At 41.8% G+C, this 27,530-nt stretch overlaps 8 protein-coding genes across 8 annotated transcripts; 4 read left to right on the plus strand and 4 right to left on the minus strand.

Annotated features, from left to right (window-relative positions):
* Nucleotides 1-65: 65 nt before the first annotated feature.
* EAE98_006576 (uncharacterized protein) lies at nucleotides 66-6,507 on the plus strand. The gene is made up of 2 exons (XM_038954199.1): nucleotides 66-5,886; nucleotides 5,936-6,507. Exons 1-2 carry the CDS (start codon nucleotides 205-207, stop codon nucleotides 6,413-6,415), a joined length of 6,162 nt encoding a protein of 2,053 aa, XP_038809444.1. The 5' UTR covers nucleotides 66-204; the 3' UTR covers nucleotides 6,416-6,507.
* Nucleotides 6,508-6,850: 343 nt separating this feature from the next.
* Nucleotides 6,851-7,030, minus strand: EAE98_006577 (uncharacterized protein; the record flags this gene model as incomplete). The annotated part of the gene is made up of 1 exon (XM_038954200.1): nucleotides 6,851-7,030. One exon carries the CDS (start codon nucleotides 7,028-7,030, stop codon nucleotides 6,851-6,853), a length of 180 nt encoding a protein of 59 aa, XP_038809445.1.
* A 1,057-nt stretch (nucleotides 7,031-8,087) lies between these two features.
* EAE98_006578 (uncharacterized protein) lies at nucleotides 8,088-10,807 on the minus strand. The gene is made up of 7 exons (XM_038954201.1): nucleotides 10,360-10,807; nucleotides 10,025-10,306; nucleotides 9,884-9,979; nucleotides 9,554-9,827; nucleotides 8,927-9,501; nucleotides 8,682-8,864; nucleotides 8,088-8,613 (listed from the first exon to the last, which is right to left on the minus strand). The coding sequence occupies exons 1-7, from the start codon at nucleotides 10,621-10,623 to the stop codon at nucleotides 8,554-8,556; spliced, it is 1,734 nt and encodes a 577-aa protein (XP_038809446.1). The 5' UTR covers nucleotides 10,624-10,807; the 3' UTR covers nucleotides 8,088-8,553.
* Nucleotides 10,808-11,209: 402 nt separating this feature from the next.
* EAE98_006579 (uncharacterized protein) lies at nucleotides 11,210-11,658 on the plus strand (the record flags this gene model as incomplete). Its single annotated transcript, XM_038954202.1, has 3 exons — nucleotides 11,210-11,295; nucleotides 11,364-11,425; nucleotides 11,504-11,658. 3 exons carry the CDS (start codon nucleotides 11,210-11,212, stop codon nucleotides 11,656-11,658), a joined length of 303 nt encoding a protein of 100 aa, XP_038809447.1.
* A 3,302-nt stretch (nucleotides 11,659-14,960) lies between these two features.
* Nucleotides 14,961-16,583, plus strand: EAE98_006580 (uncharacterized protein). The gene is made up of 3 exons (XM_038954203.1): nucleotides 14,961-15,579; nucleotides 15,643-15,957; nucleotides 16,011-16,583. Exons 1-3 carry the CDS (start codon nucleotides 14,980-14,982, stop codon nucleotides 16,446-16,448), a joined length of 1,353 nt encoding a protein of 450 aa, XP_038809448.1. The 5' UTR covers nucleotides 14,961-14,979; the 3' UTR covers nucleotides 16,449-16,583.
* A 1,569-nt stretch (nucleotides 16,584-18,152) lies between these two features.
* On the minus strand, nucleotides 18,153-19,109 carry EAE98_006581 (uncharacterized protein; the record flags this gene model as incomplete). Its single annotated transcript, XM_038954204.1, has 1 exon — nucleotides 18,153-19,109. The coding sequence occupies one exon, from the start codon at nucleotides 19,107-19,109 to the stop codon at nucleotides 18,153-18,155; it is 957 nt and encodes a 318-aa protein (XP_038809449.1).
* Nucleotides 19,110-21,221: 2,112 nt separating this feature from the next.
* Nucleotides 21,222-23,568, minus strand: EAE98_006582 (uncharacterized protein; the record flags this gene model as incomplete). Its single annotated transcript, XM_038954205.1, has 6 exons — nucleotides 21,222-22,326; nucleotides 22,373-22,510; nucleotides 22,560-23,110; nucleotides 23,160-23,316; nucleotides 23,370-23,446; nucleotides 23,497-23,568. 6 exons carry the CDS (start codon nucleotides 23,566-23,568, stop codon nucleotides 21,222-21,224), a joined length of 2,100 nt encoding a protein of 699 aa, XP_038809450.1.
* A 1,539-nt stretch (nucleotides 23,569-25,107) lies between these two features.
* EAE98_006583 (uncharacterized protein) lies at nucleotides 25,108-27,320 on the plus strand (the record flags this gene model as incomplete). The annotated part of the gene is made up of 6 exons (XM_038954206.1): nucleotides 25,108-25,231; nucleotides 25,357-25,704; nucleotides 25,763-25,935; nucleotides 25,990-26,762; nucleotides 26,894-27,069; nucleotides 27,184-27,320. 6 exons carry the CDS (start codon nucleotides 25,108-25,110, stop codon nucleotides 27,318-27,320), a joined length of 1,731 nt encoding a protein of 576 aa, XP_038809451.1.
* Between the last annotated feature and the right edge of the window lie 210 nt (nucleotides 27,321-27,530).

Genomic DNA, 27,530 nt, shown 5'->3' on the forward strand with positions numbered 1-27,530 from the left:
ATTTAATATTGAGTTGAGACTTAGGAACTGAGCTCTGAAAATAAATATTGTTGTGGCTTCCGATTGGCTGAAACTCGATCATCATCGCGAACACCTCTGGAAATTGGTACAAGTAAAGGAGCCAGCAATGAGGCCAGAACCACTCCACAAATGTCCAGATTTCACACGGACATTGAACACAACAGATACAACGGATAATAAATAATGTCATCGACAGGTCGTCCAACTTCTCATAATGGCTCAAGTGAACTTCCTGGCAGATTAGAGCCATCGCCCACCCCCGAGCTAGACATCAAGAAGCTCCAATCCCTCCCATCGGAACAACAAGACTTGTATCTCCTTAATTTTGTCTCGACGCTTACGAAACATGTGGAAGGCTTGGAACCAGACGACTGCACCGCCCAACAGCTTTACCTCAAGAAAGAACTCTTTCAAATCCTCAATCTCGCAGCTCCCCCTCCTACGAGAGTCATTCGAAATAATTTGGGACGATGTTTCGCACATGTGCTAGGGGAAGGGGATAGGAAATTGCTGTTCGAAACGATCAATGATCTGGTTACAATTATCAGTAATGGGAAGACAAAGACAGACGGGGATTTCAGGACGAAACATGCAGCTGTTTACTGTTTAGGGGATGTGTTCGCAGCCGCTGGAGACAGCGCAATTGGGTTACATTCTCTAGCATGCAGTGCTATACTTAAGCTGTTGAAGTCTGCGCAAAACAATGCGGGTCTACGAGCGGCGATATTCAAAGCTGCGAGCAAGATTGTAGGAATGGTTGCGACAAGTATGGACGACACAATCGCAAAGGACATATGGAAACAAGCAAGAACTTATGCTTCGAGTGAGAAGTCAGCCTTGGTGCAGATAGCTGCATGTAAATGCTTGAGGAGTCTGTGTAAGAATACGCAGTACTATGATAATTCCAGCGATTTCGAAAGTTTAAAGTCGACGATCTTCAAGACTATAGATTCGCCCAGCGCATTGGTTCGACAGGCCGCGGCAGAATGTTTGGCAGAGGCATTAGTGAAGAGTCATTCTGAGGAGCCACCCCGGGATAATGATATACCAATAATTAAGAAGATCAAAAGGACGAATACCAATAAACGTTCATCCGTAATAGCTGGACAGGGGCTCGACGACGATGAAATGCCCTCGAGGCCTGGGACTCCCACCGGCAACAAGAAAAGTCAAGTACTCGTTCTTACACTGCAAGAGATATTGAAAGTGTTGTCAAATCAGTATATCAAAATATCTACGACTAACAGAGCTCGCGCCGGAATAGCTGTCTGCTATAGTCGTATATTCAAAAGTATGAGCGAAAGAACGGTTGAGACGATGTATATGCAGATTGTGGATCATCTTACTGTGGAGCTTCTAAGCCATGCAAACATTACCTGTAATAGATATCGTTTGTTAACCACACGTAAATTTGTGCAAATCATCCTCGAAGATGTTGTCGGCCATTCCATACTGGGCGAATCGGGACAATTGGACGCCGCAAAGTCCTTGGTCAATGACATTCTGAAAAATTACCCCCAAGTCATCAAAGAGAGAGCTGAGCCTTCGAAACATACACTTATTGCCGCTCTAAGCGCATTGGCATCGTTAATTAAAACTTTGGGGTCCGCTGCAAATGTAATTGCTGAAGGTTGTCGGGACGGACTATTGCAAGTCCTTCAACATCCAAGTTACACGGTACAAATATATACATCATATTGTTTACGAACGTTTACTCTGGCTTGTCCCCAGCAACTTCTGCCATGTCTTACCATTTGCATGAACAGCGTCAACCGAGAATTGAACTTGTTGAATACAGGACGAAACTCACCAAGACGATGTGTTGGGTATGCCAATGGGTTGTCTGCCATGATTAGCACAGCAAACTTACAACCGCTTTACGGCTCCGTCGATGTTAATAGTCGCGTGCTTTCTCTCGCGACCAATCTTCTCAAGTCCAGTAGTAAATCGGAATTGCGTGTCTCAAGCACTCAAATTCAGGTCGCTTGGATCCTTATAGGCGGGTTGATGTCGTTGGGACCGAATTTTGTGAAGATTCATTTGTCTCAATTACTTTTACTATGGAAGAATGCATTGCCAAAGCCTCTTGCGAAGGATAATACCTCTCAGCGAAGTTTTCTCGAATCCTCCTTTCTCACCCACGTTAGAGAATGTGCTCTTGGCTCTATTCTGGCGTTCCTACAATTTAACAGCCGCCTCCTAACTGCAGACGTTTCTAAGCGAATTGCTGCCATGCTCACAAATACTTCAGCGTTTTTGAAGAGTCTCCCCTCGAAGAAGTTGTCGGATGATGTCACACAACGATTGACTCCATCGTTGCAATTGCAAGATCTTGATTTGATGGTTCAGCGTCGCGTTCTTCAATGCTATGCGAGACTGGTTACGCTCAGCCCAGTTGGCGGAAGTGAAGCACTACTGCAATCGAACCTTCTCACGCTTGCTGTGTCATTCTTTGCCGATCCTGAAAATTATAGTCCGAGTTCCTTATCCACATCAATTGCGAGCTCAGCAGGTAATTTCGAAACCGTCTGGGACGTTGGAGATAATTCTGGCTTTGGGGTCACAGGCCTGGTTCGAGGCTTCAATGTACAAAAGCTGGCCTCTGAACAAGAAAATGGATCTCAAGATGACTGGATAAAAGAAACCGGATCCGATATTGACATATCAAACGTCTTGTTATCCCCTATTTGCAGCTCCCTCGAGCACGACTCCATTTCGCTTTATTTGGGCGATATCCAAAAGGAAGATAGTCTACCAGATCCGCCCGCTACAGAAGTTGTCAACATCGCTATTAGGTTATTCGCAATTGCTTTCCCAATCACTCCCCCCAAAATCCAGGAGAGTATACTAGAACAGATCGCTACGTTCTTATCCACTGGTGCACTCCAACGGGACCCTGGACGTAAGGCTGCTATTAATGTCAATATTGCGACTGCGTTGTTTTCCGCGCTGAAGGTGGCTGTGAAGGAGACATCATCTCCCCCTGGCGACCTCACCAATCCTGCTGTGGAGAAACTCATGCAAGAAATTCTTAGGTCATTTGTTGTCCATCAAGATCAATATGTACGCAACATTGGCTATGAGTCCCTAGCTCGACAGTGCAATATTTCTGGTAATACATATACCAACTCGGAAATAAAACACCTCATTGATACTATTGTGAGCAACCGTGAGCCGAGCGCTAGAGCTGGTTGTGCAATGGCTCTTGGGTGCATTCATTCCCAAGTCGGAGGTATGGCAGCAGGCTTTCACCTGAAGACGATATTGGGAATCTTGATGTCATTGTGCAATGATCCACATCCAACTGTTCATATCTGGGCACTCGAGTCACTATCACGTGTTGCGGAATCAGCTGGTTTAACATTTTCGGGTTATGTATCGAGTACACTTGGCATGCTGTGCCAATTGTATGTTTCGGATACACATAACGAGGAAATTTCTTCCCTGGCTACTTCAAATCTAGAATTGGACTTATCTACAACTGCTGTTATTGCACGTTGCATAGATTCTTTGGTCAATGTTCTTGGCCCTGATCTTCAAGACATGACCAAAGCTCGAGACTTGATACTTACTATGGTAGGACAGTTTGGGGCAGAAGAAAACATCCTGGTCTTGGCTGGTAGCTTGAAATGTCAAGAACATCTAGCTCTATATGCTCCAGGTCACATGGAATTCGTAGATTATGTTGTCCTCCTCCAGAAAGATCTCAAATCTGATATTTCTTTGCTAAGAGATATCGCCATTGACGGTTTGTACAATCTCATGAAGCGCAATTCGGAGGATGTTGTGAAAGCGTCCGAGACTGGCTTTGAAGATCAACTTTGGCTGGCCTTAGATTCAGACCCCGCGCATGACGGTATCAGGAATGTTATTCGAAATTGGTTACAACAATCTTGCTTGACAGAGACTCCACGATGGCTACAAAGATGCCAAACTGTCCTATCAATGACGCGGCCAAAAGCAGAAGATTCCACGGCAATATCTGCAAAGGTTAGTGCCATGCCTGATTTGCAGGATGAAGAAGTAGCAGGTTTTGCAGCTGCTTCTGGTATGACCAAAGATACGAATGCCCCTGCTGCGGGTCAAGAGCCACTTAGATGGCAGGTCCGAACATTTGCCATGAGCTGTCTGGGAGAAATATTTGCATTGGTCAGCAAGGATCTAGCAGCCAATGGTAGTTCATCCGCGGAAGTTGCTTTACAAAAGAGAGTTGCCGATGTTATTCGAATGGCGTTTTCTGCCTCCACATCTAACGTTGTGGAGCTCCGAGTCTGGGGTTTGAAGATAATCGATGCAGTGTTGAAGATGTTTGGTCATACACCAGATCCTGATTTCGCCGAAGCGCCACTTCTAGAGCAATATCAAGCTCAGATTAGTTCTGCTCTTACGCCAGCCTTTGCCGCCGACTCCTCGCCCGAATTAGCTTCTGAGGCTGTCAACGTTTGTGCTGCTTTCATTGCAACTGGTATTGTTACTGATGTCGATCGAATGGGTCGTATTCTCAAAACGTTGGTGACTGCACTGGAGAACTTCTCGACAGAGTCTGAAGTTGCATCTATTGGAGATCTTAAAGGCCTCAGCTCTAATGCTCAGGTTATGGTCAAGATGGCGGTTTTCTCTGCCTGGGCTGAGTTACAAGTAGCCAGCACAGAACAAAAGTATCTTGTGGATGTACTCAAGCCATATATTGGCACTTTAACTCCATTATGGCTTGCTTCATTGAGAGAATTTGCACGTTTAAGATTTGAGCCAGATATTTCAATGAGCTTGGGTCCTCCATCGTTGTCTGGCAGTTTAGATAGTATCTATTCTGCATTGAACAGAGAGACGTTACTGAGGTTTTATCAAGATTCATGGCTCAAGCTCGTTGACGCTATCGCTAGTCTTATTGAACAGGATAGTGAATTCGTATTCAATGCTCTTGATGGCAAGGAAGCTGATGCTCCTTCGACAAATGGAAATTCGAAAGGGAATGACATCAACTACCGAGACGAACCAGTCGCATTCTTCTTCGTTCTTTTCGGAATTGCGTTTGAAGCACTCGTTGCTAAACCTGGAAGTGAGGCCCTGGCATCCAAGGGACAAACACTCGAGATTTTGCAGGCTTTGAAGAAAATCTTGCATCCTAGTGTGTCTGGACATGCGATATATAGAGAGGCAATATTCTCGGAAACTATGGATCTACTAGATCGACTTGTTCTCACCGAAGGACTTGATGTTCAAACTGTTATTGTGCAGATCGCAAGAAGTCTGTGCATTTCTCATCCGTCGGCCACCAAGGCGGACGTGGCTGAGGGTGAGGATTTGTCGGAGGATATCGAACAGCTTTTTGAACTGACTAGAATTATTGTTTTGGTACTTGCTGGTCTGCTACCAAATTTGATTGAAGCACAGCAACCAGCTCGTCATCCACTAACAGATGAAGCCGTTTCTCTGGTCAGAGTGTCTCTCAATGCATTGGTCGATGCTGCCGAAGTGTTCCCGTCGATAATTAAAACAGATCTGCACGCTTGCATTATTCACATATTTGCTACCATCCTTGGAACAGGAAGTTGTCAAGCCGTGGTAGTTCCTCAATCACTCCCAATACTCAAACGATTCATCACAAGTGTCTCCGCATCGTACAAAACCCAAAATCCTAAACACAACACCAGCATCATACAATTACAAGGTTGTCTCAAACGATTCTTATCGATATACATGAACGCACAAAAGCGAGAGACAGAAGTATCTCTACCATGTGTCAAAAATTCTCTTCTTGCTTCAACCTTATTGCTTACTAGTGGGGCAAACCATCTATCCGCTAGCGAGCCCCTTGTCACTCGTTTCCTGGATGAAGTTGTAGATTGCTTGAGTGATCGAATGGTAAGAAACTTTTTCTCAAGGTGTGAGCTTTGCTAACATAATTTCACAGACCGCAAAAGTAGCAGCAAACTGTATTCGCAGTCTCCTTCTCACAAACCCCAAAACACCAGCAGACCAAAGCATCGCGCGTTATCTTTTACCCCTCCTGATAACTTTCAGCACAAATACCGCAGCTGAAGACCCCGAAAACGCCAGAGCTCTCACATTACATGCTTTAACAGCATTCGTAGTTTCACTTGATGGAAAACAAAGAGCAGTAGCTATGTCTGTAGTCATACCTACGTTGTTGAAACGTGCGAATGGCGACGGAGAGAAAGTTTGGAAGGAAACTAATGCAAGATTGCTTGAGATGGCGGCGGCTGATCCAACAGCTTTTAGAGCCGTAGTTGGAGGAATGACGGCAGAGCAGAAGGGATTTATGGAGGGAGTTCTGGTTAAAGGTAGAGAGGGTGGAAGGGGGAAGATTGACGAGGATGAGGAGGGGGGAAGAGAACCAACGATTGCTTTGAGGATGGATTTTGGTGGATAATGGAAAAATGGGTTGGAGAGGGCAATGGATGAGAAAGAAAAGGAAAGTAAAATGTTAAGTTTGCATAGAGTGGAGTAAGGATCGTATGTTGGGATGATTATGGGATGTGGAAATAGCATGGAATGATAGGATGGGATAGATATTAATATTAAGCGGGGATATTATTCTGCGGTTAAGCAAAGGGAAGTGGTATTTTCAAATGCGCCTATCCATGTCTTGTTGTGTGCTGTTTCTCCTGTTTGAGAGTCCTTCCTGCTATGCTTCGTGTCCAACTTAATATCTGAAACACCATAATCAAATCTATATCCCGTCCCATCTAATTACTTCCGGCGCAATCTCCATTCCCTTGGACCCGTCTAACACCTCATATCTCAATTACATTCATCTCTGACTGGAAACCCTCCTTGACTCATTTAATAATCCATCTCCTGGAATTTATCGTCTAATCATCCTCCGTTCCCACTCTATCGTCTGACTCTCGGTTCTGGTAGGCGGAGAGAAGAAATCCGCGGGGCCGTTGCCGGTTCTGGCGCTTTCGGGGTAGCTGAGCTCGAAGTGGAGGGCGGAGAAGGGCTTTTTGAGGGAGCGCCAGATGGAATTGAGGGTGAAAGACATGGTTTTTTTTTTTTTTTTTTGATTCTGGTTTTGGTTTTGATTTTGGTGCAGGAGGATGGTTCTGAGGAATTAAGAAAAAGTAGATGAGATGGTTTAGTGTTTTTCAAGGTTTGATTTTGAGGTCTGGTGATGTTGTGTAACGTGGGCTGACGAGGTGATTGGCAACAACTGTCCTCGCTCTTCTCGGAGTTGAGGAGATTGAATTGGGAATTATATCTCGCAACTTAAAAGGAGAACGCAGCTAGTATATATACATATCTATATCTCTATATCCAACCCTACATAAGTACTCGTACATGTATGAACCGAGCCATACCCGAAATCCCCCTGTCTTTTCTCTCCCAACCCGAGAAGAAGAAAAGGGAAAAAAAAACCAAGCCCCGAAAATCGCAATTTTCATATCCGAAAAATTCGAGGATGATTGCATAGCTAGCATGCAAAAAAAAATCTATAAAAAAATCTCATGATTTTTCTTCTCGTCACTTATCGAGTCATGATCTGAATGGTCAGTTGTATCGCCACATACCGAGAATTCCCCATTTTTTTACCGAGATGTTGCATATTTTGTGGGTGAAAATTGAGATCACCAGATGGTTTCTCGATGATTTTTGGTTGGAGAGGGAAATTTTTCGGAGGTTTGATTACGTAGTTGATTTGGATTTCGGGTAGGGTTGCGCCGTGTTTTCTATTTTGGTGGGATGGGATGGATGGAAGGTGTGGGTGTTGGGGTTTCGGACGAAAGGAAGAGACGTCGAGGTAGGATAGGATGGAAAGAGCGGGTCGGAATGTAAGGGGATATCATGTGACTGTCGGAGTGAGATGTGGTAGCGTTGTGTCATTAATAGATTACTTACTACTGTATTGATTGATTGGCTTTAAGGGAAATATTGATTGTTACGGGATGAAATTTTCTGTTCGCATTTTCCAGTGTGCTTGTCGCTTGTGCCGTTTGAATGTAGGTATGTAGCATCAGAAAATATTCGTCAATGGGCTCTTGTTTCAACGTCTGGGATGGCTATTTCTCGATGGTAGACTAATGTTCATATTTTAAGGGTATTTTCTACTGAGCTTTGAAGTCATCATAATAACTGGTCATTTTTGACCTTTCAGCATCAATGTCAATTTTGATGCTCTGTGTTGCTAGCTCTTGTTTAGCGTTGAACTCTGAATATGTCCCGCCACAGATAATGCACTCAGTGAATTGTCTTATAAGCACAGCTACCCATGTTCCTGGTATCACATTCTCCGTGAAACTCAACCCGAGATAGGAAATCGTGTGTAACAATGTGCAAGGCCTCACATGTTCAAAATCATTTATGAAGAGAAGAGAAGACAAACTGGCAAATAATTGTGAAAGTATAAATGGGTGGTTTGCTGCTTCAGAAAGGACTATGAAAAACGGCGCACATGACTCGAATCTATCTCTGTGTAGGTAAGAAATCTCTAAACACTATACCAAGAAACCCCTTCCACAATATCCCTCTTCCACCGAACATCGGCAGTGACATCTGAACGTAAAGATATCACTTTACCGTTCGAGCCTGCTGTTCATTTGTATCATCAGTGGCATGTCTCTGTATACTCTGACAATTGAGGTGTTAGAATAATTTTTAGAGATATGAAGAATCGTGAGCTGGGGTTTGCTACTAACCGCATTGACAGCCTTCCGCTCTGCGACATAGATTCTGCAATCTTCTCTTCCCTTTTCAACGTCTACAAACCATATGATGATACTCGCAAAAGCACATAATGCGAACAGGAATGGAAATCCCATCCAGTTATTATTGGTATGATTGACAATGGCTTGGATGACGTTTGGGCCGAGGATTGAAGACTGGTCGATTAGTTGAAAGTTATAAGCATCGTCAGGGACTGGAAAGAATATGAATCACATACAGCTTTATTTGTAATACCAAATAACCCAAAAAACATTCCCTCATATCCTCTAGGAGTAACCTCACTCATCATTGTTTGAGAGTATGAGAAATATGGCGCTTGAAATAATCCAAAAACAATGTTATAAACCCAAAAGTCGTAAACATGGTGATAGCCTATCTTGTCAGTCCATAATCCGATCACGCCATATAGCGGAATCAAAACACTAAAGATGTTGGTGATGATGAACATGGGTTTGGTTCGAATGCCAAAATACTGTTGAATGTACCAAAATGAGAAAGTGGATATCGTGGAGGTGACAGCTTGTGCAAGTCCAAGATACGTTAATTGGAGAAAAGAGAAAGAGATGACTTCGTTCTGAATAATAGAGACGAGAGTAGTGGTCGTATTTAACCCATCAGCAAGCATGAAGAATGCGAGTAGATAAGTGAATGTCTGAGGAAGATGACGAATCTCGACGAGGGCGAGATAGACTTGTTTCCAGCCGATGGTCCATATTGAACTACCTTTTGGAATAGGTGGTCCAGGACGTGATTGTTGGAAAATAAACCAAGGAAGGCCAAGAACGACCCAATCTGGGTAAGTCAGATAAGATGATCTTTTGAAGAGAAGAGAAGAGAGACTTACATGAGTTTGTGAGGCACAATGCAAGATTGTTAGCGAAAGAATTTCCCTGCATCGGAATCAGGACAGAGAGGCTGAGTACTAGTACAAGAACGTATCCGATACTGGCATGGGCGGTAGATATATTACTAATATGGTTTCGTTCCATACTTTCTATCCTATCATACTCATCTTGATTTATGCTTTCTTCTTTAAGTTCTTCATCTCGAGCCTTTTGAACATGGGGCATGTAGCGGGCTAATCTGGGAAATAATGCATAATAGAATACCAATGATGCCTGTTACCATGTAACGTTAATATAAACACTTCAGCTAGATTGATGAGAAAACTAACGCCGTATGAAATGTATGATACAATATACAAAGCCATGGCCGTGGGCCACTGTTCTGGCTTCGTAATGGCCATCATCCCGTATTGGAAAACCCAGCACTTAATCTGTTAGTGTAACCTTCACGGGGGTAATTTGCCACTTACGACAACAGTAAGAAATAGCAGTATCCATCTTCCAAAATGCCCATAGTCTGCAACCGATCCAAAAGCCACAAATATGACAGACATAATGGTGAAGCAAATTCCATTGGCAAGCAAAACCACACTAGATACAGATCTTGTAGTCGTACCCCACGGGATTACACAACCTCCTGTGGTACAATTACCTATTTGGGCAGGTGTAATGGCGGGATCCCACCCAGCTTTACTCAGAGCATTCTGAAAAAGAGCTTGAGAATAGCTTTGCGGCCCTACTCCATTGTTTCCCTAAGAATTGACAGTTAAATAACAAACAGGCCCTACAGTGGATCGGCGCTCACATTGTAATAAAGATAATATGACCATAACTCCTTTCTCGAGGTTGTAGGCTGACTAGATGATTCTTCGTCGATACCAAATAGTTGTTCATATTTGTTGATGTTTTTCTTGATGCGATCAGACTTCGTTCCATCGATATGTGTTCCATTGCCGCTCATTTCGATAGCGTTATCTTCGATTTCATTGACCTCGGGGGAGCCCATACTTGCTCTTCTTCTCAGCAGTGGCTGTCTCGAAAGACTCCGCTCTCTAGAGGAGGAAGCCATATTGTTTATAAGTGCTTCTCATCTCTCGAAGAAGCCTTAGCTAGTCTCTCGTCGTACAAAACGCAATGTCGCGTTGCATTTCGTAAGATAATGTTATCATGTCGCACCCGGCTCCGCTCTTTTACAGATAATAGAGTTAACCTATTAAATAGCAAAGGCTGGCTGAGGAGACAGATATGCTGCAGGCGTGATTGTATTCAGACGACACACTTCGGTCGTCGGGCTTCAGCCAAGTTGTCTCGGCCGATCTCCGGTCACATCACGTGACCCTTCTCCTCAACCTCCCTATTAATTTAATCTTTGTGTGTCAAGTCAAAACCTCTTCTGTGCGTGATCTTTCACAACTTTTGCAGGCAAGGAAGCCTTGGGCAGCTTTTTAAATGCGAAGTTACACTGGGAGCTTTGAGCCTCGTGATTAAATAACACGGAAGGACACCGACAGTTCTCTCTTTGCAAGCTTCACTAGACACACTTAAAAATAACAGTGCCAAAATATAAGGGATCAGCAACTAGCCAATCTTCAGATCAAGAGCTGAAGGAGAAGATTGGACAAGTATGGTTCATCCTTGTGAACTCTCTCGAATTCATGCCAATGCTTGCCAATTTCACTGCTCTCAATCTTTCGAATATCATGGGATCGATGGACGGGCGGATCGACCACGTATCCCACAGGTGATGGCGCAATCAAATTCCTCGCTGATTCTAATGGTAACTTAGCTTTTCATAGTTACCATTAATAGTCATTTTGTCGATGAAGATTTCGAAACTCTGACCAAAGCTTACAAAATTGGAAACGTCATACGTTTTCCATAGAAACATCTCTACAACGATGAGACTTTTCCGACCAACGGCTCCATAGAAAGATCTGGTTCATAGGTAGTTATGGATATTCTTAGACAATCTTTATCGCAATCGATCAGGGAGATTGGCGAGTGGCTCGCATCAATCCGTCTCTTACAACACAGCTTCCTGATTCGATGGCTTTTGGTGCGACCGGTGATCAGTCAAATGCATATGATGTTGCTGAACTTATAATAATGAATACTAAAAGAACATCAGCATGGACTATGTGCCCGTTGCGAATAAATATCTGGAACCAAAGACTTCAATCATTGAAGTGAGATCATTCTCGGGTGACCCAGAGACAGTTAGAAGATTTGTATAGGCGCAAGTGAAAGGTTTGCAGCAAAACGGCATAGTATCTTGCGCTAAGCATCCCCCTGTTCATGACAATACGGCAGATGACTCTCAATATGGACTTCCAGCTGTCCTTAAGAACAAGAATTAATTAGAAGCTTACGAGCTGGTTCCGTTCCGGCAAGCCATGAAAGCTGCCGTAGATGCTATTATGGTGGCTAAGATATCTCTAGCCTGGTCAGAAGACACCTTTAATTTAGTCATGGACGACTTACGTGCCAATTTGAGTCCAGATCTAATCAGGAATCTACGCGAAGAGATTGAGTATGGGATTAACAGTAAGTGATTGTTTAGAGATGGGAATAATAAGAGCAACTTACGGGACAGAGAAAGGAGCAGTTGCGGTTTTGAAGGTCAGTGCTATAGATCTGATCAAGAATACCAATACTCAAAGCTCGTACATTTAGACAGGGCTTGATTACGTCACGGTTTGCCATACTTTGAGAGCTCGAGTAGGCGTCATTGAAGCTATTATTGCTGCAGTAAAATCTGGTGAGATCTCTCAATTAACTATTGAGTCTTTGGCACATCAAGTATTACGGCTCAATGCTAATTATTCATCCCCGGGTATATCAAATGCGGCTAGTCGCTACATAGGTCTTCAAATGCTTAACAAAGCATAATCAAAAATTGCGTCCTCAATTTATGCCAGAAGTACAACTTTTGTCCGCGCCGGATCAGGATGTCTTCCAGTTTTCTCATTAGCTATGAAAGTATTTTTCTATCCCTAACAGAGGCACGCTTAGAAGGTGACGCTGATGAAAGTGGCGGAGATAAAAAAGTTTGATCACCCTTACTTACTTCTTATAAAGCAAAAAATCTCAAGCACAGTTATGAATCTATCATTAATCAACAGATTCACAAGAAATTTTCATTACAACCCAGTCATGAATACACGGGTAAGCTTGCGGAGGCTGATGTAATTATATTTGTGACCAGAACTCCAATCTTCAATTCACATCAAACATATGCGGCACGTCTTCCAAGCACGTCTCTGGTTGGAGGCAAAAGATTCATCTCGATTGCAACATGTGATTCCCACGACATTTTTGAAGATAGCGATGCCACCAAGATTAAATCGCGATATTTGAGTCGAAGTTATCGGCTTTGAAGGCGGGGCTAGGTATAATATTTGCTTACGAGTAGCTCTAGGTCTTCTCCCTGTCTCTTCAATGAAGCATTCTGTTCACATAGTCAGTGGAGGGTCTGTTAACGCAAAATATGAGGGGAAAGATGGACCCACGTACAGAATTGTCAAGTTTGTTGGTGGAAATATTAGGCGGAATAATTGAGTCAAGTTGAGGAAGACCAAGTCCTAGGCTAGCATTATGAAACCATGGCTACATGATTATATCTCGGAGAACATTCGAGCTAGGTCTTAACATGTTCACTCTCTCTGATTATGCGTGAAGATTCTGCATTTTTGTTGCTCATGTCATGAGGAAATAAGACGGGGACAATTTATGCGAAGAGGTGGATCGAGGATACAGTGGTTAAGTGGTACCTAGGTATCATTCTGTTGATGAAGAAATGGTAGGACATGAAAGAATGGGGTGACTGTCGGCATGTATTGATTGAATCAGTATCTATGGTTTGTATGAGACGCTAGACTTCGAATTATTGAGAGGTCATGAATTATCTGAATATTCCTGAGATTTGGCAGCCTCAGAAATTCAAATCGGAAGGTCATTGTCCGAGCCTAATCAGGAATTTCACATGGTGGTAGCTGGCACAGAAGCAAATGTGGAATGCATTGTCGATCTGAAGAGTTCCCCGCACTTGAGGAAAATGGAAATAGATTCTAGGTTCAGACATTGAGAGTTTCTGCCTGAGCCTAAGTGGTGTAAAATGGAGAAGTGGCGGTGGGGTCCCCATGGCTAAGTATGTGGTATAGCAGGGACGTATACTGGTCCAAGGTCCTGTGATGTGATGTTTTGTTTTGTGTTCCTCGTCACAGTGAAATCTGACCCGGAGGAAAATATTGTACTGCCTCAAGATGGCTGTGGTAACGAATTTACTCCTGGATTAGTATCTGTCCATGTTGGACCCACTTACCCGATTTTTTCCAATCTCGCTTTTTCTTGTTCCTTTAGACTTTTCGTGTTGTCAACGTTTTGGTTATTTTTGCTCCTATGGCCGGAATTTTCAGGGGGGGTTAGCTCTTCGATTATCACGGATAATTTATCCTTTGCCAATCAATCAAGCTTTACTTGGCAATCTGATGACTATGCATTATTGCGTTGGAAAACTGGGGAACCCCGGTACTCGGCAGACCTCTTGACGGAATAAATTAACACAAGAGCTTTAAGTGCCTTCGGGTCAATACAAGAGTCCTCCGGATCTACACATCCGAGCCCTAGTTCTTAATTGAAAATCACAGGTAATATGCCGACCGATTAGATTGGTGAAGCCTTAATACCACACTTCACAATGTCAACAATTGTTTGTGTTGTTAGAGTTAAGCTCCCAGGAAATAATAAGATGATTTAGTTGGAGACAGCTAAAGAGCTTTTTGTTCCTTATTTTCTTGCTGGATTTCACGCCAATTGTCGTAGCTCGACAAAATTTATCTCGAATGCCGAAACAGAACTTTAGTTTCTCGGCTAAGATATTTTCTGCAACTGCGATTCGTGCATGTGTATAAATAGGGGGGGTAGCGGAGAAATATAAACAAAACGCCCAACGAACTCCATGCTCGATGTTCCTGACTTGAAATGTTGCGCGTCTTTTAATTTAAATCGGTTGGCAATTCCGGGTATATCTTGCTAACTGTCATGTCGTTGTTTGCTCTGAGATGTTTGTGGGCCCCCAATGTGAAAACTAAAGCTTTTTTTTAGCAAGAAACCATATCAGCTGAACCCAAGCTTCCATGCATTCCATAGCTAATTTTTGAAGTAGTCTTCTTTTACGGACCGTCTGTCCGATTGTTGTTGCGGATGTTAGGTTTTTGGTACCGTCAGTCCAGCGGACTCTCGAGCCGGTCGTCGACGAGGTCAGAGTGTGATAGATATGTCAAGAACTTTGACCATGTGAAAGAACTCTTAACCACAATCCGGGGGACACGGAACAGAGTATAAAGTGAAGGGTCTTTCCTGGTTCAAATTCCTCTTCATCTCAACTACAATTTGCATGAACACAAGAATCAGACAGTAAATCACCATGACGTCAAGAATTGCTTTAGTCTCTCTTTTCGCGGCCGTTTATGGTCAACAAGTTGGTACATATCAAACAGAAACTCATCCTTCTCTCACTTGGCAATCTTGCACGGCTAAAGGATCTTGCACCACAAACACTGGAAGCATTGTTCTTGATGGAAACTGGCGATGGACTCACGGAGTAGGCACTTCGACAAATTGTTACACAGGAAATACTTGGGACGCGACATTGTGTCCAGATGATGCCACTTGTGCAAAGAACTGCGCTCTTGAAGGTGCAGACTATTCTGGAACCTACGGTATTACAACCAGCGGAAATTCTTTGAGATTGAACTTCGTTACTCAATCATCATCAAAGAACATTGGATCTCGAGTTTACCTCTTGGCCGACAACACCCACTATAAGACGTTCAATCTCTTGAATCAGGAGTTCACATTCGATGTTGATGTCTCTAATCTCCCTTGCGGATTGAACGGTGCTGTTTACTTCGCCAATCTACCCGCTGATGGAGGTGTTTCCTCAACCAATACGGCTGGTGCCCAGTATGGCACCGGGTACTGCGATTCACAATGTCCACGTGATATGAAGTTCATTAATGGCCAGGTAAGTTCAGATAAGTTCAGATAAATATTGCAAGAGGATGAAGCTAACTGAATTGTGTACTAGGCCAATGTTGATGGTTGGGTACCCTCAAGCAACAACGCCAACACTGGTGTTGGTAATCACGGTTCATGCTGTGCTGAAATGGATATCTGGGAAGCAAACTCGATTTCCACTGCTGTCACTCCTCACTCTTGTGATACTGTGACACCAACTGTCTGTACCGGTGATGCATGCGGTGGCACCTACTCATCATCAAGATATGCTGGTACTTGCGATCCAGATGGATGTGATTTCAACTCTTACCGCATGGGTAACAAGACTTTCTATGGTCCAGGTATGACTGTCAACACTAAGTCTGTATTTACTGTCGTCACCCAGGTAAGCATCTTTTAGCCACGTATACTTAAAGAATAAACTAACATTTCAACCAGTTCCTCACCACCGACGGCACAGCATCTGGTACTCTCAATGAAATCAAACGTTTCTACGTCCAAAACGGCAAAGTTATTCCTAACTCCTACTCCACCATCTCAGGCGTAACCGGCAATTCCATCACAACTCCTTTCTGCGATGCTCAAAAAACTGCTTTTGGTGATCCAACATCCTTTGCCGAACATGGTGGTCTTGCTTCCATGTCTGCTGCTTTCAAGGCTGGCATGGTTCTCGTGTTGTCTCTTTGGGATGATTATTATGCCAACATGCTTTGGCTCGACTCTACTTATCCTACTACGCAAACATCAGCAGGTGGTTCAAGAGGTACTTGTTCTACATCATCAGGAGTTCCAGCTTCGGTAGAAGCAAGTTCTCCTAATGCTTATGTAGTCTATAGTAACATCAAGGTCGGAGCTATTAACTCTACTTACGGTTAAGAGTATGTGGATTAGGCACCAGGAGTCAAATCGTAGAAGTCGGGTGATGAATTATGATGGTGGTGAAAATGATGATGAAGGAGAAAACTAGAAGCGCTCGTTTATCAAAATCAGGTGGTGGAGAAAATTGGAAGCAATCATTTATTGATCTTGTGTGGTATGAGATGGAAGTTAACATCGGGAAGTCTCGCTCGTTTGGGGAATTGTGCATATGGAACTCTACTTTGTACATATGATTTCAAATTATCACACATCATATATCTACATCATGCCTGCTTTGTGCCTTGATCGTGAATATTGTTCCAGGAAACGAGTACAGTATTAGATGATGAATCTTCAGTACACGATAGAGTAAGCATAAATTAAACTTCTCTAGAAGCTCAAAGCTAGAGTGACTAATCGCAGACTAAAAGTACCCCTAGAACAAGACTAACCATCAAAACAAAAACATCCATGTTCAGGTATGCAACACAATCATTGATAGCGCAAATTTTGCGGGAGCTAATACGGATCAGTACAAAGCGGGGAAACAAGCTTACTTAAATACACAAGCTTCATGCTAGTATATCATGCTAGTTAAAGCTCTCATTCCCGAGTCCTAGACCTGATTAGATTTTGTGAAATTCTATCCCATTCTTACAAAGATATATCAGGATTATAATATCCAGGTGTACAACGAAAGAAGAGAATTTGAAATGGAAGTATAATGTGTAATTAACAAAATTAGATTAGACATATCAAAAGCAAATACGATACTGTCATCTGAATTGAGATATTCCTAGTGAGAATAGGAGAACGTGACTCAGTATTAAAGAGTCTACGAAGCCTCAGCATCTGCTATTCATTAATCAATCCCCTCACATGTGAGCCGTGGGTTATGAACAAGGAATTAATGTTTGCTCTTTAACTGGGAATAGTAAAAAACCAAACCCCTAGAATAATAATCAACCCCAAAATATCCTTGTGTTGACCAAGCCCCTTACCATCCCGGATTTACACGGCTTTACATACATGTCGAGTCCTAACAATTCATAAAGACTATGTAAATTTCAGATAGAGTATGTGGAAGAAGATTTGTTGGCGTATCCCACGTCACAGTCGAAGGAAGGAAATAAGTCAGGTCTGATGGGCTTGTATAATGTTGAAAACTTGAGTCTGGAAGAACTAAAGATAAGAGTGCTGTATAATGGGTCAATAAAGAGGATTGCAGAATATATCGATAGTTGTAGAGGTAGAACCAGTGATCTTGCTGAAAAGATACAAATTGAGTGATCAACAAAAGAGTCAAGTTTTTGATTCCCTTAATTTAAGTCTTGCGTGACAGGCCGTGGGAAAATAATTAAATTTGCTTATGGACATCATTATTTGAGAAGAATTGGTTTTTAGTAGTAGGCGTTTCATCCTTGGTGGCTGTTGTAAAGCAAGCTTGTCATAGTTATCAACGACGTAAGCGAGTATCCCTTTGAATCACATGAACTGTTCTCTACGCTTTGAAGTCAATCCTGTAGTTTCCAAAACCATGCATTCAATTACACTGTAGCAATGGATTTATTGATAGTTTGGATTATTATCTGCAACGCTAAAGGGTCGTATCAAAATACAAGTAGCTCTTTGGTTTTAACGAAGTGTCCACTCGAATTTTCGGGTGAGAATCGCCTTGCCCCATGCAGCAACGGAATGCTGAATTGAATCATCGTTGACCGGCTAGTATTGTCTCTTATAGTTATTTAAATCCATCATACGAAACACACTCTGAGTCTCCCTCTCAAAAGTGAACTCGACGCTATTGCTCATGACAGAACGCAACTGGTACATAACCGACTCTAGAACTTCAGGTGCCTCTGGTGTAAAGTTCACATATCTAAGCAAGCGTCTGGTCTCATACCTAACATTTCCACAGACACCTCGGATAGAAAATTTCCTGAGTCGGGACCAAGTTCCTCCTAACAATGCTGGAAGTATGAACTTAAAAAAGTAATCATCCATTGGCCTTCTCGATTGGCTCAATGTGGATGTATGATTACGCGACTCCACTTGCCTTTTTTCAAGTGGTTCAAGTCCAACTCCTTGTTCAAAAGCAAAAGTAACCAGTATGGGTGCTACCGATCTGATGAAACTTGCCATTTCGGAATATCGCTTTCTTTCTCTTGTTTCTGACCATCTAAGATCTTGACTGACCTCACGACCTGCTGTAGAGATTTTAAGATGTTTCAATGGCACAAATTTTCCAATAAGAGGCCTTAGATGCCCTCTCATTGGGCCGGCGTGTCTCAATACAGGAATTCCGTTCTCATCCTTAGTCTCTTTGTATCTTGTCTGGTTTGACCAGAAATGATCGCCAACATGCAGATGAAATAAAACATGATTTGAAAGGCGAAAGCCATCTCTCGGTTGTAGGAGGCCTTGAAGATTTTCTATCTCCAAAGAAGCTACAATAGAAGGTGTTGAAACACAAGCGCGGAAATAGTTATAGGGCATAATACCTCCCATTCTAATGACAGTAGCTTCGGGGAATAGCGCTGGTGTTATAATTGCTAAAGGTCCCAAATAATCTTCGTAAAACAATCTTATGGGAAAATAAAAAAAGTCTTCCCAGTTAGCAGCAAATGAATAAATGTCTAGTCTTTTAACTCGAATTAGCAACTTCCACGCCTCCCACATTTTTGCATGATCCTCGCATTTCTGTTGATATGAACACTGCCTCGGATAGATGGTCCAAGTTAAACTCGAAACGAATTTCCCTAACATATATATTTTAAAACACGGTTTATAATTGGAAGCTGATTGGTTGAGAAAAAGTATGGATGCTTTGTGTGCGAATATTAAAATGTTTTATATTAATCAATCAACAAATCAAAAGTAGAGAATTTATAAAATGAGATCGAAAGGGATTCTAGGATTTTATGAATTGAGAGTTTTTCAATGGTATAATTTTTATATTAATAAATTATAATTTATAGGAGAAATAATTGATTAGAGAGTAGATTGAAGAGATTGAAGATTTGAAGAATTGAAGAATTGAATAAACGTTTCTGATTGGTTTGGATGTCGGAACTTGTGATAAGAGAGATAAGGAATTAGAAAGGGATGGGATTAGAAAGAGGAGGGGGATTAGAAAGAGGAGGGGGATTAGAAAGGGGAGGGGGATTAGAAAGGGAGGGGGATTAGAAAGAGGAGGGAGGGGAGGGAGAGGAGGGAGAGGAGGGAGAGGAGGGAGAGGAGGGAGAGGAGGGAGAGGAGGGGAGAGGAGGGAGAGGAGGGAGAGGAGGGAGAGGAGGGAGAGGAGGGAGAGGAGGGAGAGGAGGGAGAGGAGGGAGAGGAGGGAGAGGAGGGAGAGGAGGGAGAGGAGGGAGAGGAGGGAGAGGAGGGAGAGGAGGGAGAGGAGGAGAGGAGGGAGAGGAGGGAGAGGGAGGAGGGGGGGAGAGGAGGAGGGGGGGAGAGGAGGAGGGGGGTTAGAGATTTATTAGATTTATTAGATTTATTAGATTTATTAGATTTATTAGATTTATTAGATTTATTAGATTTATTAGATTTATTAGATTTATTAGATTTATTAGATTTATTAGATTTATTAGATTTATTAGACTTATTAGATTATTAGATTTATTAGATTATTAGATTTATTAAATTTATTAGATTTATTAGATTATTAGATTTATTAGATTTTATTAGGATTATTAGATTATTAGATTTATTAGATTTATTAGATTTATTAGATTTATTAGATTATTAGATTTATTAGATTTATTAGATTTATTAGATTTATTAGATTTATTAGATTTAGGCTTAAAGGCGCCTTCGGCGCCCTTATGCGAGCTAGAAGCGAGAGGCTAGCGAAAACTATTTATTATTATTATTATTATTATTATTATTATTATTATTATTATTATTATTATTATTATTATTATTATTAAAAAGCTGCGCAGCACGAGCGTAGGCGTAGGTCCTGAGTGGCGTTAAAAATAACTACAGAGAGCGCTAGCGAGGCCGTTGTTATTTTTAGCCGCGAAGGGCCGAGAAAAAGCTCGTTTTCAAATAATATAATAATGAGATATTCTACTAGATCAAAAGAAATCAATAATATAAACTTTAATAGCTAAATATTCTATTAAAGATATTTGAGATTATCCAAAAAACTTATTTAAAAAACTTATTTAAAAAACTTATTTAAAAAACTTATTTAAAAAACTTATTTAAAAAACTTATTTAAAAAACTTATTTAAAAAACTTATTTAAAAAACTTATTTAAAAAACTTATTTAAAAAACTTATTTAAAAAACTTATTTAAAAAACTTATTTAAAAAACAATTAATTTTTATTTCTTTCTTTCTGCTAAATATATACTTAAATCATATTATCACTTGATCTCTATTATCTGAATTTCTGATTATTAATACTTCAACTCAACATCCCTTTAGTTATTACTTGTAATCTTGAAATGATATTTATTAGAGTTTAAATTCGAAATTTCATTTGAATAGATACTTTTTTATAACATTTGACAATAATCCAGAAGTTACTATCTTACTCCGATCAATTGATAGATCTCATGTATATATATCAGCTTAATAATTACAATTTTGGAGAAAGCAATGAGATTTTTCGAAAACATCTATTAATCCATTTTGAAACATATATAAACTTTGAAGTACTCAAAGAAAGCGGTAGCCACAAATAACCGAATATCTATCAAGTAAAAGGACTTCTGTAGAGTTTTATGTCGATTCAATTGGGTTTAGTATTTAGACAATTTCCCACTCGATCGTATCAAAATCACCCACCCCCCTCATACCACACTCCCGGCTCGATTCCGCTGTTAGAATTCATATTTAACTCCGGAAACGAGTAGTTCGGGTTCCATAAATCCTCTTCCATACTGACGCCAATGTCAAAGTCAATCATCTGGGTCATCTCTTCCCAAAACGAAGTATTCATTTCAAAATTGTTGAAACCCGCAATGGGGTCAGCAGAAGAGCCATCGGAAACCAGTGGTTGTGGTTGAGAAATTTCAAAGCCATTTGCATCCTGTGCTGGAACCGTAACTTCCTGAGTAGCCGCGTTGTCCCCCTTGGTGACATTTCGACCACGTTCTTCCCGGCTTGATAACTGTGAATTGTTGGCTGTCTCATCGTCATTTTTATTACGGTCCAAGATCCTCTCCTGACAAATGGTGAGAATTTGTAGACCTGATTTTGCCATGGGGCTCCTGTCCTCCATCATCTTCAACCTGCCTATCGATTTCTCGATTGCAATCTTCATTCTTTCCTTTAGACCACTTTCCAAACTCGGTGATTCTAATACTATCCCAGACAAAACTATTCCACAATCAATAGTGTTAAATGCCAAGGTATAGATCCGATATTGATGTGGTTCTACTGCTTTAAAAAGTTGATCCTGAGCGTCAAGACAATCTAATGCAGCTTTCATGGATGCAGTTCGACTTGTAGGGTGGATTGGTGCATGAGGCCTATGAAGTGCCATAAGAAATGAATGCGCGTAATTCGCTATTGCTAATCTCTGGCGAGGAAGTCTTGGTTCTTTCATGTCCCATGATTTATCTGGGTTTTCTGGTCGTAAAACAGGCGGTAAAGCGCCAACCATGGAAACGATCTTGTTATGAAGATTTGTGATTAATGAATAGTCTTTTATATGAGGTCTATGAGCACCAGATGCTAATAGTTCATGAATCATATGAGCTAAAGAATATTGAAACAGTTGAGCCGAGTAAGTGGATGGTGGGGAGTGAGGATCCTGCAAATTTGCTGGAGTAGGTATGGTTTTCGACGGATCATCAGGAAATGAACAATCAAGTGGTGTTTTGATTGTACAATCACTTGCATTGATTGAGCGAGGTCTCCCAAGCATTACAGACATATGACTGACAACAATTAGCAATGTGTCAAGGAAGGATGGAAGCTGCTGACCTGTCCCAAGTAAAGAGCGTTACCCAAAGCCTCCTTTTGTATTCGTCATACCAAAGTTTCTCCAGCCCAATCCCAACATCCTCTCCCGCAACTTTTGGGATTGAAGCTTGTAGATGAAGTCCTAAATCTTGGGCCTGTCTGAGATTCGGTCAGCATGATGAATAAATGAGACAGAAAGACCACAAACCTAATTGCACTACCCAATAAATGCCACGCTTCTGTGCCTCGACTGTAATTCTTCAGCCAACCAGATTTTAACAAATCATGTTCGACGCCTGTTATGGTAGAAGAGTGTCTTCCCAGAAGAGACATTATCTCCATACCAATTTTACTATACTCGTGAGAAATTCTATCACAATCTAACAATGTTTTTAAATTGAGTGTTTTTGATGCTTCTGTGTTTGGAGGTAAGAATTGTAAAGAAACAGCAAGAGTTTGGAATAACAATGCGGGAAAATATAGAAGATCTTTGGAGATACTTCCAAGATCCGATTGCCCACTTAAAGTATTACGGATATCTTGCCATGATTTGAGAAGATTCCGAAAGTAATGCTCTTCTAGTATTTTGAGATACCAATGTAATTCTGAGAAGAATAAGTCGACAAGCTCAGAGACAATAGACTGAGATGGCAATTGTATCACTAAACTCAAGAATTTATGTCGTAAACCAGGATGGGATAATGAATTTGATGTAGGTGTTCCCATGAATGTGGAAAGGTCATCATTAACATGAAATGACTGCTTCTGTCAGGTTGGACCATGGATGAGAATGAAGAAGAAGAAATACCTTCTGTAACCCAGTAAACGAGCTGTTATGAGAAGCATATCCTACTTGATCAAAAAGGTCGGATGGTGTTGAGCCTGACTTCAATATGATTTCCTCGTCTCTTGTACGTTTGTTTGATTGTCCTCCAGTCGTTGAGAGATCTTTTAGATCTTCGAGTCTATCCTTTTCATAAGAACGTTTTCCAGTCACAGTTTAAAATTTATAACATACGATGATGGGTTGGAGTAAGAGCACTTATCCGGAACATTTCGAGAAATGCAAACATCACATGGTTGACCACGATTGCACTATTTGACTCGTTAGAGGCAACTCTTATCAATGATATATCATATTTTACCTTTTGCTTTCTCCTATAACATTCCCAACACGTCTTTACTATACGTCTTCGTTTCTGTGGCTTCGTTTCCATGATTGATTGTTCAGTGTAGCGGGATATATGTCATGCGTAGGTAGGTAGATTGATGAAGAAAATGGTAAACGGTGTGGTTGATTTTCGTTTTCGTCACGTGAAACTGCGCTTTGAAGCGGAGTTAACGTCGTTAAGACCATGAAGCTATCTATATATTGCCTCGTATCCTTCTATCTTCTCATTGCCAAGCCTCGAATATTCTATTACAAGTAGAAACTTTAAAGTCTTCTCGGACCGCCGTCGGAAGATCTCAAGCTGATCTCAAGCTGATCTCAAACTGTACCACTAACAAAATCTCTCTTGAAACACGTAGTCGAACTCGCACATTCGAAGGAACTCAGTGGTGACAATCCGACATTCGAATTACAAAACGTGAACGATATGATACCCGTCTCCATTTGCTTCACAACGCCATTCGAACGAAGAAGAGCTTTCCATGTTGATCTATATCTTCATCCCATCTGCAATTGTATAACCGCACTTGCTAGCTATCTGCTAATTGTTCGCAATGTCTCTGGAGTCTGGAAGGTGCCATGCTGTATTGATTCTCTCTGAGTGCATCCAGTAGAATGGCGGGGCTCAAGTTATCCTCCATTATGCGACTTCGAAGATAGATGTACAAATTCTGAATCGTATAGAAGCATCTTTCTGGAGTTTCGTTGCATTCCGTGGTCATCGGATCTCCTTGAAAGTTGTACAACCGGTATATGGATGGGAATCTGCCCGTCAGAAAGGAATGAAGGAAAGAACATGTTTTTGCTTTCCAGCCAACCTCGAGTGGGAGTAATCATGTTCTTTCTTGGATCGCTTTGATTATCGGGCTCATGTACCAGTCTCAATCGTTATGTGCGGAGTACATCTTAATACTGCAGAACAAGCAGACTCATGCTGAGTTTCGATCAAGTGCCAGTAGATGCACAGCATCACACAAAATAGATAGACCTCACACCTACAACCATCACACTACCTATTGCATGATTCAATCCACCCTTTTGCTTCTCTGCATTGAATAGCCCTCCTAAATTCTTTACACGTTCCCGGAGAGTAGATAACGACATACAAGAAACTTTATCCTGCGAAGGAATACGCTCATCTACCGTCATTATGTCAATTATCACCAATCTTTAACATAACATAATTAACATATTGATTAATCCTTGATGTTGATCGTCTCGCTCACAATTTACCCGACCCCAATGACCGTCCTTCCCCGCAATTTTACCGGACGTGCCGGTTCTTATCCCAAATTCGGTTGGATGAACACCTGCATACGATTTCATCATCACCCGTCACTCGTGCAAGTAACTTGCGGTGTACGAGTATCTCTGAAAAAGTCTATCGACCTCAGGTTACCTCGGACGTATAGCTCAAGTGAGTTTAATGTCCTATCCTTGATTGACAGCTCAAAATAATGGATACATGCAAGTGACTACCCCGCATGGAGAATGAGGGGAAATTCCCACATTATATATATGTTCAAATGACACTGCTGTTTTTGAGTGGAATGCGATTAGGAACTCTCTTTTGTCAGAGGTAATCATGAAGGTCTTCTTATGGTCATTGTCTTTTGGAACTGTTTTGTCTGCTTCAACAGCTGCCACTCCTACGACGACAGCTGGAAGTGCAGACGCGTTTACTACGAATATTAATATAAATGTTCAACGTGAGTCCGTTAGCGTTTTTCTGGTGTATCGAGAATTGCACATGCAACATGTCTCGGTGCTTTTCAATTCCCTTCCCATTCTTGATGACTCAATTCATCACGCAACTAACTCACATCTATTCTAGAACTATGGGATTTCTTTGTCGGTCCGGTAGAAACTGCAACAACCAATACAACCGTCTCCGCGACCCCCGTTCCAACATCCGAGCTCATTCCTCCACCACCTCTCCACTATTCCCCCTTCCCAAGTGGTGCTCAGGTACCTTTAACCCAAAAGAATGAGTCCTGGAAATTTCCTTCGGGATTTTGGTGGGGTGTAGCATCTGCAGCCTACCAGATCGAAGGAGCAGCTGCAGATGAAGGTAGAGGTCCTAGTGTTTGGGATGTGTTTACTCATAATGCTGCTGCGACGGAGACCTTATTCAATGATACAGGAGACGTTGGTGATAATCAATACTATTTGTATAAACAAGGTTTGTTCACTAATACTCCACACTAAGTTTAGATTGATGGAGAGGCTAACAAAAATAGATATCGCGAGAATTGCAGCGCTCGGTGTTCCATACTATTCATTTTCCATTTCTTGGTCTAGAATTTTACCATTTGGAAAGGGGCCGGTCAATGAACTTGCTCTACAGCATTATGAAGATCTCATTGATACTTGTATCGAGTATGGAGTTCAACCCGTCGTTACACTCTTTCATGTGAGCTTTATCCAAACCTCATCCCATCATTATATCCTAACTTTCTCTTTCCAGTGGGATACCCCTCTCTTCCTCCAAAACTCTTACGGCGGCTGGCTTTCTCCCAACATCGTCGAAGATTTCGTCGCCTACTCCAAGATAGTCTATTCTCGCTATGGCAACAAGGTTCCTCACTGGTTTACCGTAAACGAACCCATCGAATTCTGTGGGGAGTATCCGTTTCCCTCTAGCTATTTCACCCCCACCACCATCCCTCCAGAACAACAACGCTTTTACTGCGGTCACCATGCACTCCTCGCACACGCTGAATCTTACCATCTCTTCAAATCCCTGGGACTCAACGGAACCCTCAGTTTCAAAAACAACGGCGGATATAAAATCCCCCTCACAAATTCCTCCGAAGATGCAGTCGCCACACAGCGAGCTTGGGATTTCAACGAAGGCTGGTTTGCTAATCCTGTTTACATCAACGGAGACTATCCACCCTATTTAAAAACCTATCTCGATACCATCCCTCTCACATTTAATGAAAGTCAAAAGGCATTGATAAATGGCACTGCGGATCTATTCGCTCATGATGCGTATACATCTTCATATTACATGGCTCCCGATACGGGAATTGACGCATGTACTTCTAATTCTTCGCATTCGTTATTCCCCGGCTGTTTCAATTCTACGAACGTAAATGCAGACGGGTGGTTAATTGGAGCGGCGGCAGATCCGTTGGCAAGTTGGTTACATATTGCTACAGATTGGGTACCTACGTTTTTGAAATACATTCAGGATACTTGGCCTAGTAAGGGAGGCATTGCTGTTTCTGAGTTTGGGTGAGTTTTTTGGTTTCCAATGATGGCTCGCTGGCTTTTCTCTTCCCCTTTGATTTCTCATTCATCTCTCTTACTTGTATTTCCTCTATCTTATCCCATCAAATCACAACTAACCCCTCTCCTCCCCATAGTTTCGCCGAGCCCTACGAATATCAAAAAACGCTCCTCTCCGATATTCGAACCGACACAAGGAGAACCCTCTACTACAAACAATACATGGAAGCCATTTTAATAGCCATCAGCGAGGGAGTCAACGTCGTTGGATGTTTAGCTTGGAGTATCATGGACAATTTAGAATGGAGTTCCGGTAAGTTTTTTCCTCTCCTCTCTCTGTGATTCTTCATCGAAACGCTATGTTTCTCCACCACAGAGAAATTTCACTCGTGTAGATACGAAAGAGCGATCGCTAATAAAAATACAGGATACCACGTGAAATTCGGAATGCAATACGTGAATTTCACAACCGGAGAACGCTATTACAAATCGAGTTTTTTCGAATATGTTAACGCATTCAAATTATATGCAGAGGACCCAGTGGTCCCGGTTTATGTTCAATAATCCGAATCGAGATGGGAGAACGAATAAATGAGATGGATGAGCTGAATGGACGCGAGAAAGTAAATTATTCGGCTGATGGGTGGTCAGAAAAATATATCCAAATAGGTGAGAAGAAACTTTAGACTGGAGTTGTATATCTAGGTACCTATCGAATACATGGAATGGATACTCCAGGTCCTGAAATATCTGTCTTCATCAAGCGGATCGTCG

Source organism: Botrytis deweyae (genome assembly GCF_014898535.1).
Source record: "Botrytis deweyae strain B1 chromosome Unknown BDEW_014, whole genome shotgun sequence".
NCBI lineage: Eukaryota > Fungi > Ascomycota > Leotiomycetes > Helotiales > Sclerotiniaceae > Botrytis > Botrytis deweyae.